Source organism: Rhododendron vialii, chromosome 3a, assembly GCF_030253575.1.
Source record: "Rhododendron vialii isolate Sample 1 chromosome 3a, ASM3025357v1".
Lineage (NCBI taxonomy): Eukaryota > Viridiplantae > Streptophyta > Magnoliopsida > Ericales > Ericaceae > Rhododendron > Rhododendron vialii.
Window position 1 is genome coordinate 33,102,583 of NC_080559.1, and position 17,913 is coordinate 33,120,495.

The window sequence follows — 17,913 nt, forward strand, 5'->3', positions numbered from 1 at the left end:
TGCCGGGCTTGGACCGAGGCTGAGGAAGAGATGTTACTAACAAATCTGAAGACCCTTGTAGACGAGGGGATGGCAAGGTGAGTATGGTGGGTGGCATTTCACCTACTTGGGATATCTTGAAAATCAAATGCGAGCTTCTTTTCTCGAAGCAGGTATCTAATAAAAATCATATCATATGGAAGATGAAGAAATGGAAGCGGAATCATATCGTAGTAATAATCTCACTCCCATTTTTTCATGTTCCCTACGATATGATTTCCTTAGATACCTACTTTGAAAAAAGAAGCTCACGTCTGATTTTCAAAATATCCCAAGTAGGTGGAATGCCACCCACCATACTCGCCTTGCCAAATCCTCTCGTTTACAAAAGTTGTTAGGTTTGTTAGTAATTTCTCCTCTTCCGCCTTGATCCAAGCCCGCCATGCCATGGAAATGATTCAAAAATAAAAAGAAAGAACTAATTTTGTGAATAGAGATGAGATGAGAAGAAGAGCTACCTTACTATTTATAAGAAAAAAAGTTTACCAAATAAATGTGTTGGACACATTTCACTTAACAAATTTGTTAGACACATGGAAATTCACCTAACAAATTTGTTGGACACATTTTGAACTATCAAACAATGTAGTTTTTTAAAAAAAATAACTGAATTTTTTTAAATAACCAAATTTTTTAAAATAAAAACTGAATTTTTTATTTTTTCATATTATTAAATTAGTTAATTTGTTTGTAAAATTAAATATTATGGCTTAAATTGTGAAAGATTAATTATATTTGCAATTATATATATAACGTAATACATAATTAAGTTTGAAACTGCACAAGGGCAAAATGATCATTTGACATCTTTTTATATCATCCACCCTTCCGTATACCCCCAGTTATTCTCCATCCAAACAAATATTATTTTATCCCATCTTTCTAATATTTTATCCAAACCAAGTACTATTTAATTTCCTACATAAACAATCATCCCTTGTTAACCAATACTCCATATTATTTTATCTCCCGTTCATAAATAATACCCTCAATCTTTATCCCGCATCCAAACGAGCCCTAAAGTACTTGTAGAAAAGATAAACTTGGGGATTTTCTATTATTCTCACAGTTTCGTTTTTATTATGCTCTGATGAATTCCCCAATTCTTCTATTTCTTCATGTTGGATCTTTGATTTGTGGAGGGGAAAAAAACAAGATAAGGATTGCTCTCCACAAATCTATTCTATTTCTCTTATGATTTAAACTTTTGCAAGTTGCAACAAATTACCTACTTGAATTGTGAATCCAAACATCCAAGGTGATATCAATCTAACCTACCCATTCCAAGTCCAACCCAGGGAAGCATACAGGCCTAATTATCTCATCCTGTTCAGTCCAGTCTGACAGTCCTCTTAGTGATTCCCAGGAAAGGACAGGATGTGGGGAAGTCGGGTGAAAGCTCCAGTCGACAGGCGGGCTAAATTCAACAGAATGCTTGATCTTGTAAAACTCGTCCAATCTGCCCTCTGCTATGCATGTGTGGTAAACCTTGAAAATTTTCACCACTAAACGTTTATCCACGGAGAACATAGACGGGTAAATATGTCATTTCAGATTCATCACAGAGCTCACGTCCATCCTAATGGAAAATATATGCAACTGGCCAACTGCCCTGAATCCGAAGAGTAATGCCGCTTAATGCTCAGTTATCATTTTTGTCCGCGCACACCATATTCAAACCACAAGTTAGCTGTCTCTTCTTCTTTTTTTGTCAAAAAAGTTGGATGTCTCAGAGACTTCTCAGTAGTACAGTAGATGGAAGGTAAACAAAACGTAAATGTACAATTTACACAACCAAACGGGACATCAATAAATTGAGCCGTCTCCAAAAATGTTCTCTATCGGTCTCTGTTACATAAGTAGATTTTACAGGAGCAATGTGAGCTTTTTCCCAATAAACGAAAATGGAGAGAGAGAGAGAGAGAGAGAGAGAGAGAGAGAGAGAGAGAGAGAGAGGACCAATTGAAAACTAAAAAAGGTCAAGAAAGAGGAATCACGATGTTGGGTTTGATTCAGATGCTAAACTGCTCTCCACCAGCTTGTCAACAGCACAGCCATCTGGAAGAACTGTTCCGCCAATCCTAGCTGGTGGCCAATACCGAAATAACGATCTTCCTATTATATTCTTGGCCGGAAGGGGACCCCTACAAAACGAACAAGTTGTAAAATCAGTGGAGGAAACAGGAAACAATGCCAACAAAGAAGAGGAAGATGAACAAGAAAAATAATTTCACATGTGGCTTGATGAATAGGAGAATCTTACCATACGTGCGAATCGTAGCTGTTATTACGATTATCACCCATCACAAAAACTGAATTCTCTGGAACACGCTGCATCACAACGAACAGGTCATTTTTGCAGTTTATGACGTCTGTACTTCTATACTAACAAGCTAGTGGAGATGGAGCTTGAAAGTTATGCTGCCAGAGGTCAAATCTTTGGATTTTGAATCCTAGGCCTCCCACCAATATGAGATGATTACAGTGTGTGTACCACCTTTAAATTAAAAAAGAAGAAGTTGTAATTGTAGAGGAGGAGAGAACTTACAATTGGTTTCATCTCATAATTAGGTGATTCAAGGACGAAGCCTTCATTTCTTACGATGCCGTTTACAATTAGCTTACCTCCACGAACCTGCAGTGGATAAATTTCCACATAAATTTGGGGGGGAAAAACCGGAGAATTGTAGAAAATTGACGTGTTTCCGCAACTTTAGCACAGCAATTTAGATAGATGGAACGAAAAACGTAGTTATTTGACAAAAAAACAAATTCGTGATTGCAAATTTCCAGGAATAAAGTTAGATAGGATGCCAGTGTTCAGAGATTAGGACATAGAAAATTAGTGCTGACAAGAATTTCCTTTTCGATCTCTTCTTTTAATTCGTTCAATCAGAGATGGTTCATAAAAGTTCTATTTTAGTTGCACAAATGTCTACATTCACTACTAAAGGTAAAAGCAATATGATCTTCACGTGTTAGGCACAACGCCGACTATTCCAATTTGCATAGCTCTGTCAATGCGCAAGGGAACTTGCCGATCGAAAACAAAAAATACGCAAGGGAACTGCCCAAATTTGTCCCTGTGTGTATTGTATCACCAAAGACTTTTGAGTTGTGCAAACACAAAATTAAGAGCAGAAACAAGGTTATATAGTTACAAACTTACACAAACTTGGTAGTATTGAATATCAGAAATCTATCATCTTCACAAATCATTGATTTCAGATTACTAAGGTACTAGCAAAGTTTCGGTAGCACTGCCTGATGCCAACTACGAAAGCTACTTGGGTCATAAGAAATGCTCAAGGAAGGGTACTAATAGCAACACGCGAGGACCTGGATGAGCCATCTACTCACACAGGACGACCAGTTCAGTACCCATTAATGGGGGCAAAAGGGGTGATTGGGTACAAACCTAATCGTTGGCATTGTTGCTTAACGTTTGTGGCTAATCAAAGGCATTTGTTGATTTCAGATTAATAGCCAAGGATGCACAGGGCAGGGAGAGTCGGAAGCAGGTCAGCGATCATGACCAGGGCAGTGATAAGGAAATCCATAACTTCTCAGGGGAACCATTCAAAGAATTCAGAACTTGCCACTGATTCACCGTCCTTAGAAATCACTCCAGTTTACCATTACATGGCAAGCAAGTAGAGATGCACATGGCTCGGTGTTAATAGGTCATAGAACCCTGCCTACCCCGTTCAGTTCTAAAGCTTTCCACTTCTGTCGGGAGAATTGAATTGAAATAAACGAACTAGCTCTCACCCAAATGTAAATATTTATCCAGTTAATTTTCTGGTTTTACTGAGCCCAAAAACTGTCCTAGTTATATCAGTACAGAAACAACCATAAAAGAACAACCCCTAATAGAAAAAACACGCTCTATACATCCAGGTCCACTAGCCCCTTATGATCAACAAAAAGCCTTAACAGTACAAGCTTAATACATCATGAAAGGCAGACATCATGTTATTTGCTTTTGCCTTTTTATTATCTCACAACCCCACTGACGAGTATCACTTTTGCTAAACTGTGATAATTGAAAATTGGAAGCGAACAGAATAAAAAAAAAAAATATCTGAAGCAAGCATCAATAATCTCGTCATGCGCTATACAAAGAAATGCATTTACTAAGTTTAGCAATCTGACCTCCACAACATCACCTTCCTTTGCAACTACTCTTTTTATGAAGACATCCTCATCAGTGTATCCTACTTCCTGCAGAACTGGAGGGCTCTTGAAAATCACAATGTCATTTGGGCATGGCTTTCTAAAATAGTAAGTTACCTGAAAGACGAAGACAAACATCAGTTAAGAGATGTAATGGCGCAGTCCATTGCTTATACATGACCAGTCTTATCAGCAAAGAAGAAACAAAACTCGTAACGTGAAAGTTCAATCATAGAGATCAATAAGACAACAAGTAAACGTGATCCTTGACCATTAACCTCATTGTTACTCCTCTTTCCTGCTCTACTTTTAGAGAGAGAGAGAGAGAGAGCGAGAGAGTTATTTTTGGTTGATAGAAAGTTCTTCATTTTATCGCCCTTGGGCTCTTATCTTGAGCATTTTAAAGTTATCTTCTTTCAAATACAGCCCAAGGCTCATTCTTTCTAGTACTTCTCATACTTCACTAAGACTTTGAATTGTGAGAAAGGGAGAGAAAAGAAAGGGTTTTGGTTCCTCATCAATTTTCACTGGAGTTCGTGATTTGGTAAACAAAATGGACCATAAAAGCGCCCCCCCCCCCCCCCCCCCCCCCCATTCCTCACCTCTTTTAGCTATCCAAACAAGTGGGTAGGATTCTCTTTTCTTTTCTAATTCCCACCCTTTTGTGCAATCTAAAGGGGCTAGCCTTTACAGGTCCATTTACTCAAGAAACTCTCAACTTGAACTAAGTCTTAAGATTGAAAGGCAGAAAACCAAAGAGAACATGAAAACATATGAATTATGGAAAAATAAAATAGACAAAAGAACAGTTCAAGATCCATTCTCATTCTATGCTTGACTGAGAATTCAAAAACCTTCAACATAAAGCCAAATAATGGAAAACAAATTCCACATTCAAACAAATCCAACATAAAGCATCACCTTTTCTGCAACAAGTCGGTCCCCAACATCAAACGTGGGATACATAGACAACGAAGGAATATATCTAGGCTCAGCCACAAACGACCTAAACGCAAGTGACACCGCAATCGCTGCGAGAACCGTTTTCGCATCGTCCGAATTGAAGTCCAACCATTCCGGCAACAACCCATTTCTCTTCTCTTCCTCCGCCTTTCCATCATCACCTCCACCTCCGTCGCCGCCGTCATCGGTGCCGCCTTTTACGTCCAAAACGGCCTTGGGTTTTTCGGCTGAGTCTTTGAACCCTTTGCAATTCAGTCTACTAGAAGGCTTGAGAATGATAGAGTCGGGGTTTTTGAAGGTGGGTTTGAAGTGGGTGTGGCTGAATTGAAGTGATTTTGATAGAGGGGTGGAATTGAGGGATAAGAAAGAAGGGTTTCTGGTGGGTGTGAAGCATTGGGGGAAGGTGGAAGTGGGATTAGGAAGGGAGAGGGATGGAGGGACCAGTTGTAGAGATATCTTCTTCATCCTCAACTCTTTCCTTCAGCGTTTTCCAGGGAAGTGTGAGGGACACAGACTACAGAGAGAAAAGGGGGAAACGAAATGGTGTGGCGCGAGACTTGTTAATATACCTATGCCATGACTCCATGAGAGTTAATTGGAAGAAACCTGGCCGCAAACCTTAACGTTATAGCCGTAAACTTTAATGCTATAACCGCAAACTTTTAACATTATGGCAGCAAAGTTTTTCGTTCTGGCTGCAAAGTTTTAACATCATGGTCGCAAAGTTTTAACTTCATGGCTGTAAAACGAGGTATTAAAATTAATACTCCATCCGTCCGTGAATGAATGTCCGGTGTGCAAATCCTAAACTTTTAAAAAGATGCATATCAATTTTTTTTAACAAATCAATAGATATCAATAAATTTTTTTAAGTTGTGATTTTTTTTGAATTTTAATAAAAAATACATGTTTTTAAAGGTCAAAATTTGGGCGTCAGTATTTAAAAACGAAGTACATTTTTCCAAATAATAAAATTCAAACTTTTTACTCTAGTTATTACATAATAAAATTATTTTCCAAGTTCTCGTTCAACAATATTGAAATGAAAACAATTTTTTATGTGTCAAACATGCGTTACGTGTCTTGAAAAGTGTTAATATCCGAAATTGTGTTTTTTTATTCTTCTTGCCCTATTATCAACACAATACTCCGTGAATTGCATTACCGTTTGATATATATATATATATATATATATATATATATATATATATATATATATATATCTCTCTCTCTCTCTCTCTCTCTCTCTCACTCGTTTTCTTCTCTCTTTCTTGTACTATTTCTTTTCCCTCTAGCAAACAAAGCCTGCGTGCGGACATTCTTCATGTTATTTTCTCTGATTACAAAACGATTAAAACCGCCGCTTCTCTTTCTTTCTCTCAAAATTCTTTCTTGCATATCGACCGAAAATTGGTGAGGAACATAGGAATCTGTTTAAATGATGCTGAGCCTGTGGAATTGGTATCAGAATTGCTTGTCTGCTCATCCAGTGAAGACCCAAGTCATCAGCTCCGGATTTCTTTGGGGTTTTGGAGATATCGTTGCCCAATCCATCACTCACTCTCTTTCCCAGAAGAAACTTCCATTGTCTGTGAGTACTGATGAGAACCCTTGCTTTTTAAGACTAAAGGTTTGTTCTTGTCTGGTTAGCTGTGCTTATCTCAAATCCCCAATACATAGGTAGCCATCTACAGTATACAACTATGTGTGTATGCATGTATGTACGTACGTACGTAACTATTTGGGATTGGGAGATGCTGCCAAGCAAGACACTGCCAAGCTCATCCGGACCTTCCAAAAGTGTTTTTAGCGGTCCGGATTAAAAAACGAACTCTTCCGGGGAAGAGTTTGTTTTCAATCATGACAATTTATAGCCGAGATGGACGGTCCGGATGCGCTTGGCAGGGTCCTCGGTATTGCACTTACCTTGAGCTGGATTCTGGTCCTATTTAATGGGAGTATTGGAATTTGGACTTACTGAATTTGCATTGTTGTATGGGAGATTCAAAAGGCATTACTCCTGTTAAAATTTGTTATCTTTTTCTCAGTTGAGCAAGTCTTTGCAATGGTGTGTTGTTGCCCCTAGTTCCTTTGAACATTTCTTCTTTATCTTTACCAGCTTTGACGATTGGGTGACAACACGAAACACATCAAATGGGAAACAAGAACGGAATAAGTAGTGAAGCAAAATCTACTGGGAAATATGGGAATTCATAATGCTTTGCAAAATTGTTTCAGTTACCTTTTGGTTGTCCCCAAAGTTATGAGTCGGGCGATCTAGAATAAAGGTATTCACCAATAAGATTAGTAGATTTGTTTGGTTGTATATAGAAATTTACTAAAACAATAACGACATATCCTATTTTCCGTGAAGATTTGAATTTGTTCAAATATTGGATAACATGCTCTATCAATTCACCCCAAAATTTTTGGGCATTGTAGCTTGGAACTCAATTGACCCGAGCCTGAATTATTTTCCTCAGACTTGAGGGATGTGTTAAATAACGATATTTTTGTGTTGTTTTGTGACTCTTTGATTATAACTATAGAGTTTATGCTCGCCTGTTTCGCTTTCCTATTCATTATGATGTTCTACTGGTTTTTTGGTAGATGCTGCCGCGAGTTCTGCTGGACAAGGACTAAGAATTTCATTTCATGAATCAGGTTGAAAATGAGGAGCTCAAGGTTGACTGGAAAAGGGTAGCCATCACGAGTATGTTTGGAGTTGGCTTCGTTGGACCAGTTGGCCACTTTTGGTTTGTTATTTCTTGCATTTCATTCGTTTGGATCTTTTACCTCAAACTTTCCTTTTAAGGGTGTAACATGCCTTGTAGCGCTTCTACGGTTTGCAGAATAATTCATCATTTCCTATAACTTTCTATTTAAACCCATGGTTCGAATGAGTAGTGGCAGAATCTGGCAAGAGTTTAGATCCTTGAGCTGTAGTTCAGTCAAATGACTTGTTCATGAAGGGTTGCACGTTGCGATGCACAGATCGAATAAGGCCATCATATTGCTTCACAGGATTGGGGTTGATGGAAGTGTGAACCTACTTTCCAAGGGTTTTTTTTTTTTTTTTCCAGTAGGGGCAGATTTTAGAACTAATCAAACTTAGGACTCCTATGTTCCTCTGGGCCTCTACTCCACTTATGAAAGAGTAATTCTGGAAAACAAGAAAATCAGTGGCCAGGGCTTGTTTGCATTACAAGCCTAGTTTTAGTGCATTTTGCTCATTGTGGAACTTGACCCCTATCAGCCAGTAAAATTATTTCATTGAATGGAGGCCTGAATTTGATGGTGGATATAAGATTAGTACAAAGGGGAAATTGAAAAGAAATTCAACAATCATAGGTAAGATTAACATCTGCTTAAACCTTTAGCCGGGCGACATTGAAAAATTCTTGTAAAACTATAGGTAGATGTGTATTAGGTAGACCCTCCAATTGTTTCCACCCTTGTTCTAGCACAATCCCTTGACAGAAGTTAAAATGGTAAGCTAGTTGTTCCCCAGCCGCCAGGTTTACTATAGAATGGGTGCTAGGGTGACTTGGGCAGTGAGTATTGCCTTAGCCCCTGAGTGGCAAACTGGTATGTTTTGGATCTGTTTCACTGACTTTGCTAGCTCAAAATCAAGTAAGATTGAGAGAATTTCATAACGGATTTCAGTATAGATTTTTGTTTGCAGCTAGTTTATGCTGATAGTACAATAATTGGTTCTACCTAACCTACGCTGTGTTCTAGACGCTTTAAAAAGTCTAGATTACCAGCTTTGTGATAGTGGCTTTTGGACATAGCAACGCCAATAGTTCTAGGAGCTGGAATATTGGAAGTTCTTGGACCTCCATTTGAAGCAATAGAACAACCTTTCTGCATTGAGATTGGCAATTATGGATCTTTTATCTTTTCTTATCATGAGCTACGTGTGAAAGTTGCAATGCTTTTCTGAGGCAACTATTAGAAGAACTGAGACCAGCACATTGACAAGTAATCCTTTTCAATCACTATAGGTATGAAGGTTTGGATCGACTCATGACGCTAAGACTTCAACTCCAGCCAAAATCTCTACGGTTTGTCGGTACTAAAGTGGCAATGGATACTCTTATATTCGGTCCCGTCCATTTGCTTGTGTTTTTATCATACATGGGATTTTCCAGTGGCAAAAGTGCTAGCCAAGTTAAGGAAATTGTGAAGAGGGATTTCTTTCCGGCCTTGATTGTGGAGGGCGGTGTATGGCCTTTGGCTCAGGCTGTGAACTTCCGGTTTGTTCCAGTGAGGTACCAACTTCTCTACGTCAACTTCTTCTGCCTGTTGGATAGCGCATTCTTGTCGTGGATGGAGCAACAGAAGGATGCAGCTTGGAAGAAGCAGTGGCTCACTGCCTTTACGCCACCTTCCAAGAAACAAGAACGTCGAGCGAGATAACATTGTTTTCTGTCATATACTTCCTCCTCGTCACTGATCTGAACATTTAATTTCTGATGAAGTTAGATTGCATAGACCTTCATATCTTGAAACTATATTTTCTTCTAATGAAATTGAGGGTGCAAGTCCTAGACTTGTGCAAGGCACGATCTTGTGTCTGTGGATGAAGTTCTGCTACAAGTGGAGGAATAGTCTCACATACATGTGGGACCAACACATAGTAGTGTGTGTAGAGTTCCCATGTATGTGAGAGGTTGTGTAAGTTGTTGTATTTAAATTGTTGTATGAGTATTAATTTTGCGTGAGGTTTTTCCGCCCAAAATAAGCCTTGCATATCCATAGAAAAATTTGATGTTCTTTCCAAGAGGGGAACAACAAGATTCTGCGGGTTTTATCCGGTTAAAAGTTAGAATCTTTGCCAATTTATGGGTACAAGTTTACTTGTTCTTTATGACCGGAGGATTAGAGTTTACGACACAAGTCTTCGGTAGAATCCTTGCGCTCTTTTTCTCAATTCTTATTCTGTGCTTGTCTTCTTAATTCTCGCCTTCACAAATTTAACAGTTTGAGATACTCTTGCAAGACGTTTTTATTTTCGCAGAAGCTCATTATGTGATTTATTTTCTTTGGAAGAAACGTAAAATTTCTCTTGATTGGTTTCTCTTCCCTCCCGCCGTGACAAAGCCACAAGGTGCTCAGTGGGGCCATGCATGCGCCTCCACTGCAATTTTCAATAATTTTATTTTTATCCCAAATTATAAATGCCATCATAATTTGTATTAAAAAATTATATACAATTTTTTCTCTTATAACACTTCCCTCCTTAGTATCTTTACCAAGTTTTCAAAAAAGTAGTTTTTTTACGTACTTGTTTTCCATAAAGGCTCGTTATATATGTGTGTGTATTATAGCAAATTTTATGTCTTAAGTTCATTTCTTTCATGTTATGGTTGTTTACTACAAATAAAAGATAGAAAATTTTAAAACTATGTTTAATGGTGTTCCCATCGACCTGAATTTCTGGTTACGCCACTGCCTTCCCGTACCTATTTTTTTAAACTATCGAAAGGCGAGAAAAAAGTTTCAATGCAACGGTTATTTGTAACATTCTCTCAAATAATGTATGCCGACAATATGTGGGTCCTACCTCGCCCATGTGAGAAAGACGTTACACAACCGTCACAACTCAAAAATTATTTTTTAAGAAGACAATTTCAAACTCAAAAATTATGGTCTTATTGAAATTTAAAAATATGCAATATGAATTTTGTTTGGAAGATCTCGATGAGATCTTTTATACGATGCAAAAAAATTTAAAAAATTATTTTTCATTTACTTTATTTTTAAGTTTGACAATGTGAAATAAGCTGCTTATTTTTTTAAGAAGGTTTTTGGGACGGAGCCTAACAATTTTCTCGCCGAAATGACCCAAATGACCCTCCACGTACCCTTTTTTATTTTTATTTTATTTTAACGGACCCTCCCCGTACCTAATACGAATACTTTCGTCAACCCAAAATCCAGAAAAACACCACCACCGGTCCACCACCGTCACAACTCTCTCTCTCTACAAGGTTACGTCTCTCTCCTCCGATGTGGGGACTTTCGCGCCAAACCGATCAACTCTCACCATGACGCCTCCTCGCCTCCCGAAACTCACTCTCTCTCTCCTCGCCCTCCTCGTCTCCATCTATCTCCTCCGTTTCAAACCCCCGCCCCTAAACCGAACCCTAGAAAGATCCGAGCCCCACGTCACTCCCACGAACACTCCCACGAACTACATCGTTCGATTTCGCGACTACAGGAGAGCCGAAAACCACAGGAACTACCTCGAACGGAGCGTGAAATCCCGCGGATGGAAATGGATCGAGCGCCGAAACGACGCCGTAACCAAGTTCCCGACGGATTTCGGGCTGGTGGCGGTCGAGGACGCAGCTAGGGTTTCGGTGATCGAGGAGTTGGAGGGGTTGGAGCTGGTCAAGGATGTTAATCCCGATCGCAGCTACCAAAGGAGCTTGCTTGGGGAGGAAAAAATGGGGAAAGTCGGGGCCTTTGTGGACGGGAAGAAGCGGCCGGGGAAGATTTTTACGGCCATGTCATTCGGCGAAGGCGAAAACGACGCTGTGCCTGCTGCTGCTAGTAATTTGAGCAGTAGCTGGAAACGCCAGCTCCTGATGCAGGTGGTTTGTTAATAGTCGTTGAGAGTTGCTATTTTTTTTCTTTTTCTTTTCATTGTTTTTGTTGTTCTTTTGGTAATGCAAGGTGTCCCGGGCCAGCTTGCGCGCACCTGAGACTACAACCCCTCCCACAACCGTTTCACACGCTTACGCGTGGGGTGAGAGTTGCCAGGTGAGGTGGCCCGAGAGTTGCTGGCAAGGGGAGTCGAACATGAGACGAAGGAGCAAACTTCTATGTACTAGGCCAAGACCACTTGGCCAACCCCTGGGGTTTTTATTTGATTGTTTTGTTTGGTGTCACGTTAATGAGTGTGGTTTTGTTCCATATGTACTGTGCTTGGCTTCTGAGAAAGCTGGGTCAGAGAAAGGTTAAGGTAAACCTTGATGAGTCCAGTTTTACATTTTTCGTTAATGTTCTGTTTCCGAAGAACTAAAGAAATTGGAGCTTGCATTAGTCATATAGTTCAAGCAATCTGAATTGAGTGAGTTTGTTGCCGTTGTGTTCCGGAGAATTAGTGTTACTAACTTACTGTAGATCTTCTAGCTCTGAAGCTTTGATTAACGCCAGGGAATCTGCATTTTTTTCTTTTCTCTTGGTATATGTGGTGTGATGTTGATGGTGTTGATGACTTCATTGCAGAAATCTCAAGTTACGTCATTGTTTGGGGCAGATGTGCTTTGGTCGAAAGGGTATACTGGTGCGAAAGTCAAAATGGCCATATTTGATACTGGGATTCGAGCAAATCACCCACATTTTCGGAATATCAAGGTATCCGTTCGGCTAGATATTGGATATGTGCTTGTCACTTACAATGGGTATTTGGTTTTCGTATCCTAGTTATGGTTGTTTTAGCTACTAACCCTTACTGAATAGAAGACGTTGCTAAGACACTTTTTACTGGATAGACTTGTCTGCATCTGGTTTAAAGCTATTGGACAACAATTAACCGAGATGGACCTTTTAGTTTGGGTTGATATCCTATCGAATCATGTCTCAGGAGCGGACAAACTGGACCAATGAGGATACCTTAAATGACAATCTCGGGCATGGAACATTTGTTGCTGGCGTTATTGCTGGTGAAGATTCAGAGTGTCTTGGTTTTGCACCAGACACTGAGATTTATGCATTTCGTGTCTTTACTGATGCACAGGTAATGTATATTGCATTTCCAAGCGTTGTATTCGCGTAGATGCCATTTACTTCCTTCATATGTCAGTAAAGATGTTTCAGTGCTTTGTTCACTTCGAAAAATTAGTGTAGTAAGCATTATTCTTCTCTCATTTGCTCCATTTATGAGGAAGCACAAGTTGGTAGCTTTTGCCAAATTTAGTTTCAGCACCATTCCCTTTCACATATCTTTTTTCTTGAATCTGGATGTGATGCTGTTGGTGTTGTGAGGAAGTTTATCAGATGGCATCTTGAGGGTAACATCTCTAGAAGGGCGACTTTAAGCTTTCATCTCTGGTAATCTGAAATTTAGTGGCTTTTTAACTAACGAAAATGACCTGGACGTCAGAATATGAGTTTCCTCTGCAACGAATGAGAAGAACCTGAAATTCCAAATAAAATATGACTTTTCAGATTATACCAAATGTATGTTCCAATAAGCTGAGTTGGTGTGCAAACTAAATAGCATCCTGCCAAGAAGGAAGGGTAGGAGACTAGGAGTTAAATGATGAGAATTTTGTATTCAATCTGTTAACTATGATGTATTTACTCCAATTTTGTAGTTCACACAATCTAGTCTGGGCAAGATTATGAAAAGCTTGTGTTCAGCTTATTGCAGGTATCATACACTTCATGGTTCCTTGATGCCTTCAATTATGCAATTGCGACAAATATGGATGTGCTAAACTTAAGTATAGGTGGACCTGATTACTTGGATCTCCCTTTTGTGGAGAAGGTAAGACTTCCCTTGGCCTTGTGATGAAGTTTATTTGATTCTCAAGTCTCTAATTGTGGATGTTGTAAACCTCTAATTTTTGTTATGTTAATTCAGTATCTTATACATGTTTGCACTGTGTGCTTGTTTGCTGCACGGTTGGTATACTCAGTGCTTGAGGTGGTGATCTAGAATTGGGTGTTGTCTCTTGCCTTGGAATAATGTAGGCATTTGGAGATCTTTAATATGCACACGATGCCTCATGCTTTGCAGACACCCACTTGGTTACATGGAATGACGTTAACCATAATACTCTGTTCTGCAATTTCCACCAGGTCTGGGAACTGACAGCAAATAATATTATCATGGTTTCGGCAATTGGAAATGATGGACCACTTTATGGTACTCTAAACAATCCAGCAGATCAAAGTGATGTTATTGGTGTTGGTGGTATTGACTACAATGATCACATAGCGTCGTTCTCCTCGCGTGGCATGAGTACTTGGGAGATCCCTCATGGGTAGTGTGTTTGAATTCCTTTCACCAATTGGTTATCCTCGTCTTACTATTTGCCAGTTTAATTTCGGGTGGTTTGCTTTTGGTTGTTAATGGTTGTTAAAGATGAAGACATAGGAACAAATGCATGATAACAAGAACAGGGAATTGTATAAGTTTCACGCGGTTATGCTGATAAAATGCCATTTGTAACAACAAAAGCTTGCCTTTGCAGTTATGGACGTGTGAAGCCAGATGTTGTTGCATATGGTCGGGAAATTATGGGACCAAAGATCAGTACTGGTTGCAAAAGTTTATCAGGCACTAGCGTGGCAAGTCCTGTTGTTGCTGGGGTAGTATGCCTTCTTGTTAGTGTCATTCCTGAAGGCAACCGAAAAGCCATTTTAAACCCAGCAAGCATGAAGCAAGCGCTGGTTGAGGGTGCTGCAAAGCTTTCTGGTCCCAATATGTATGAGCAGGGTGCTGGCAGGGTTGATCTGTGAGTTCTTCAAGTAACCAGGCACTTAATTTTATCTTCAGTCCTTTTTGAAATTTGAATTTGTTGTTGATATCTTAATTATGAGTTGATATTGTTTCCTTGTTAATTTTGTCATTCTATTTCCAGTGGTTGATTTCCGTTCTAAGTTGTTACTTTCTGTCAGGCTAGAATCATATGAAATCTTGAAGAGCTACCAACCTCGAGCAACCATCTTTCCAAGTATTCTTGATTATACTGATTGTCCTTACTCCTGGCCCTTTTGCCGTCAACCAGTTTATGCTGGTGCAATGCCTGTTATTTTTAATGTCACCATTCTGAATGGGATGGGTGTAATTGGCTATGTTGACAGCCCACCAACATGGCATCCTTCAGATGAGGAGGGCAATCTTCTGAGCATTCACTTTACTTATTCAGATGTCATTTGGCCATGGACGGGGTATCTAGCGCTGCACATGCAAATCAAAGAAGAAGGAGCTCAGTTTTCTGGAGTAATTGAAGGCAATGTAACTCTGAGTGTGTACAGCCCTCCATCCCAAGGAGAGAAGAGCCGTCGAACTAGTACCTGCGTGCTTCACTTGAAATTGAAAGTGGTTCCAACGCCTCCCAGATCAAACCGGGTTCTGTGGGATCAATTTCACAGTATAAAATACCCACCTGGTTACATTCCCAGAGACTCATTGGATGTGCGCAATGACATTCTTGACTGGCATGGGGATCATTTACATACAAATTTTCACATAATGTTCAACATGTTAAGAGATGCTGGATACTATGTTGAGACCCTTGGTTCACCTTTTACATGTTTTGATGCCCAACAGTATGGGACACTCCTGCTAGTGGATCTTGAAGAGGAGTACTTTGATGAAGAGATTAAAAAGCTGAGGGATGACGTCATTAGCACCGGACTAGGTTTGGCTGTGTTTTCTGAGTGGTATAATTTGGATACAATGGTGAAGATGAGGTTTTTTGATGATAACACAAGGAGCTGGTGGACCCCGATCACTGGAGGTTCGAATGTTCCCGCATTGAATGATCTATTGGCCCCATTTGGGATTGCATTCGGAGATAAGATATTGAATGGTGATTTTTCTATTGACGGTGAGCAGAGCCGATATGCGTCTGGAACTGATATCGTGAAGTTTCCTAGTGGTGGGTACGTTCATAGCTTCCCTTTCATGGATAGCTCAGAGAGTGGAGCTACTCAGAACACGCTAAGCTCTGGCATGGCCAAGGTGAGCCAATGAGTCCACCACTTCTCTTTGCTTTCTCCACAATGAAAACAATAATAAGCTGAATAAAACCTGATTTGATGGTAATGGTTTATCTTTTGATCCTTTTATTACTGACCTTTGAAAAGACATATTATCACTTCAGTACTTCATTAGCTAATATCGACGTATAGTTTATTTCGTTTTTAGAGTTGCAAAATGCTCTCAACAATGTTTGTAATAGGGTTTGAACTGTGAATAAACAAGGGTGAATCCCAGGCATACGTGAGTTGCTCCAAATGTTACATATGGTTTGTACTTGTTCAAGTACAATTCACTTTCCCGAGGACAAGTACAATCCATCCAACAATATGATCATTCTTTTTTGATGTACTGTGAACTATAGTTTTGAAGGTGTGCATCAATATTTGCAGGCGGACTCCCCTATTCTTGGTCTTCTGGCAGTGGGTGGGGGTCGAATTGCAGTGTATGGGGACTCCAACTGTCTGGACAGCAGCCATATGGTTACTCATTGTTACTGGCTTCTGAAGAAAATATTGGATTTCACAAGTAAGAACATTAGAGATCCTGTGCTCTTCTCAGATTCAGTCAGAACTGACAAACCCTTGTACATAGAAGACCATCAATTACCTTCCCGCAGAACTGATGTGAATTTTTCTACTTATTCTGCGGTTGTCGGAAAGGAATTGATCTGTAGAAGTGACTCCAGGTTTGAAGTATGGGGAACTAAGGGCTATGGTTTACAGGTCAGGGGAAGAAATCGCAGATTGCCAGGCTATCTAGCTATTGACAATGAAAGAGGTTTGAATTCTGCTACAGAGAATTCCAATACAAAGAGGTCCAAGTCATTGGAGAAGAGCAAGGACGAGTCTCTGGGAAACAAGTACTTGAGTTTACTCTACAGAGACGACGTAAGAAATAGATTTTTGTGGTATTGATTCTATTTCTATGCATGATTTTTTAAGTACAACTAATTATTTCAGAGTATCGAGGCTGAAATTATTCCCACTCTTGCAGCTTGATTTGCCCCTGGTAGTTGCTAGTCCTTGGCTTGTACCTGCTATTGTCACCATTTCTGGTTAGTTGAAGCTCATTTGTAGTTTCACGGAAAGCTGTGTTTGGGCTGAGAAAAAGAAGCCACACCTTTTCCCTCTGCTTTTCTTTTTCACCTACAAATCACTTCATAAATCCAGGATCCAAACACAGCTGAAACGTTGAATTGTGTTAATATGATGGGTTGTTTTGCTGTTTCTCAGGCCTCTTACTTTTATTGAGCTTTTGGCGGATTCGGCAGAAGCGGCGGCGGCGGAGGAAAGGATCTGGCTCCAGTCGTTTTGCCAATTTATAGCTGCGGAGGAATTTTGTTTTACTGCCACTTCCTCCTGTGTACTTGCATCAGAAAAGTGCAGGAGTTTTCCTCGTCTAACACACGAGTCCATGACTGGGCTCGAGATTTCACATCGAGAATCCTCCTTGCGAGATTGAATTTTGTATTCATAATATAGGTTTGTGTAATAATTTTTTTGATGTTTTGAGTTCACCGTAAAAAACAGAATAGTAATGAGAATCACATTCAGGCAACCTGGGAATGAGAGTTTTCTTCTTGATTGTGCATTTCTTTGATTTCCTATTGTTTGTTCGGTGTTGGAGTTTTTTTTTTATGTGCACTTATGTTCTACTTCAGCCGGTCACAACCAAGTGAAGTCCCCAGGGCGGCTCCACTAAGGGGTCACAACCAAGTGAAGTCCCCAGGGCGGTTCCACTAAGGTTTTAGGCAAGTGAATCTCCTGATTCAAAAAATGCACTAAAATTTTGTATATTTTTGCTAAATAATTTGATATTCCTTTCCTATTGTCATCAGTCATACAAAGCCGGAGTAAGTGAAAGTTCAATCAAATTTGTAAATAGATAATATGGATCAACAAAATGAAATAACCTGGGCCCAATAAATTTTCGACCAAAATAAATATCGAAATTTCAGTATGGTATTTTGTATGCCAACTTTTTCCTAAATATTTTTGTCGACAATT

General features: G+C 39.6%; 3 protein-coding genes across 4 annotated transcripts; 2 read left to right on the forward strand and 1 right to left on the reverse strand.

Moving 5' to 3' along the window:
- Positions 1 to 1,824: 1,824 nt before the first annotated feature.
- Positions 1,825 to 5,710, reverse strand: LOC131320155 (chloroplast processing peptidase). Its single transcript, XM_058350751.1, has 6 exons — positions 5,137 to 5,710; positions 4,195 to 4,332; positions 2,588 to 2,674; positions 2,303 to 2,370; positions 1,984 to 2,183; positions 1,825 to 1,943 (listed from the first exon to the last, which is right to left on the reverse strand). Exons 1-5 carry the CDS (start codon positions 5,641 to 5,643, stop codon positions 2,033 to 2,035), a joined length of 951 nt encoding a protein of 316 aa, XP_058206734.1. The 5' UTR covers positions 5,644 to 5,710; the 3' UTR covers positions 1,825 to 1,943; positions 1,984 to 2,032.
- A 709-nt stretch (positions 5,711 to 6,419) lies between these two features.
- LOC131320156 (uncharacterized) lies at positions 6,420 to 9,922 on the forward strand. Its single transcript, XM_058350752.1, has 3 exons — positions 6,420 to 6,769; positions 7,843 to 7,934; positions 9,186 to 9,922. The coding sequence occupies exons 1-3, from the start codon at positions 6,617 to 6,619 to the stop codon at positions 9,598 to 9,600; spliced, it is 660 nt and encodes a 219-aa protein (XP_058206735.1). The 5' UTR covers positions 6,420 to 6,616; the 3' UTR covers positions 9,601 to 9,922.
- Positions 9,923 to 11,119: 1,197 nt separating this feature from the next.
- On the forward strand, positions 11,120 to 17,497 carry LOC131320157 (subtilisin-like protease SBT6.1). 2 transcript variants are annotated; one of them, XM_058350753.1, is made up of 10 exons: positions 11,120 to 11,780; positions 12,418 to 12,546; positions 12,776 to 12,928; positions 13,565 to 13,681; positions 13,996 to 14,180; positions 14,391 to 14,654; positions 14,818 to 15,886; positions 16,297 to 16,794; positions 16,901 to 16,961; positions 17,140 to 17,497. In XM_058350753.1, exons 1-10 carry the CDS (start codon positions 11,232 to 11,234, stop codon positions 17,229 to 17,231), a joined length of 3,117 nt encoding a protein of 1,038 aa, XP_058206736.1. In that variant the 5' UTR covers positions 11,120 to 11,231; the 3' UTR covers positions 17,232 to 17,497. The 2 variants fall into 2 exon arrangements, 1 of the variants encoding a protein (XP_058206736.1); XR_009198136.1 differs by lacking the exon at positions 17,140 to 17,497 and having other exon boundaries at positions 11,129 to 11,780; positions 16,297 to 16,432; positions 16,630 to 16,794.
- The last annotated feature ends 416 nt before the right edge of the window (positions 17,498 to 17,913 follow it).

What these genes read in the sequence shown, in the direction of transcription:
- LOC131320155 (XM_058350751.1), bottom strand. Translation starts at nt 5,643, where the DNA reads ATGAAGAAGATATCTCTACAACTGGTCCCTCCATCCCTCTCCCTTCCT. An exon ending in ACCGACTTGTTGCAGAAAAG is followed by an intron (nt 4,333 to 5,136) that starts GTGATGCTTTAT and finishes TTCGTCTTTCAG; the next exon opens with GTAACTTACTATTTTAGAAA. An exon ending in AGCTACGATTCGCACGTATG is followed by an intron (nt 2,184 to 2,302) that starts GTAAGATTCTCC and finishes TTCGTTTTGTAG; the next exon opens with GGGTCCCCTTCCGGCCAAGA.
- LOC131320156 (XM_058350752.1), top strand. Translation starts at nt 6,617, where the DNA reads ATGATGCTGAGCCTGTGGAATTGGTATCAGAATTGCTTGTCTGCTCAT. An exon ending in AGAAGAAACTTCCATTGTCT is followed by an intron (nt 6,770 to 7,842) that starts GTGAGTACTGAT and finishes TTCATGAATCAG; the next exon opens with GTTGAAAATGAGGAGCTCAA. An exon ending in GGACCAGTTGGCCACTTTTG is followed by an intron (nt 7,935 to 9,185) that starts GTTTGTTATTTC and finishes CAATCACTATAG; the next exon opens with GTATGAAGGTTTGGATCGAC.
- LOC131320157 (XM_058350753.1), top strand. Translation starts at nt 11,232, where the DNA reads ATGACGCCTCCTCGCCTCCCGAAACTCACTCTCTCTCTCCTCGCCCTC. An exon ending in ACTTGGGAGATCCCTCATGG is followed by an intron (nt 14,181 to 14,390) that starts GTAGTGTGTTTG and finishes TTGCCTTTGCAG; the next exon opens with TTATGGACGTGTGAAGCCAG. An exon ending in GTTTACTCTACAGAGACGAC is followed by an intron (nt 16,795 to 16,900) that starts GTAAGAAATAGA and finishes CCACTCTTGCAG; the next exon opens with CTTGATTTGCCCCTGGTAGT.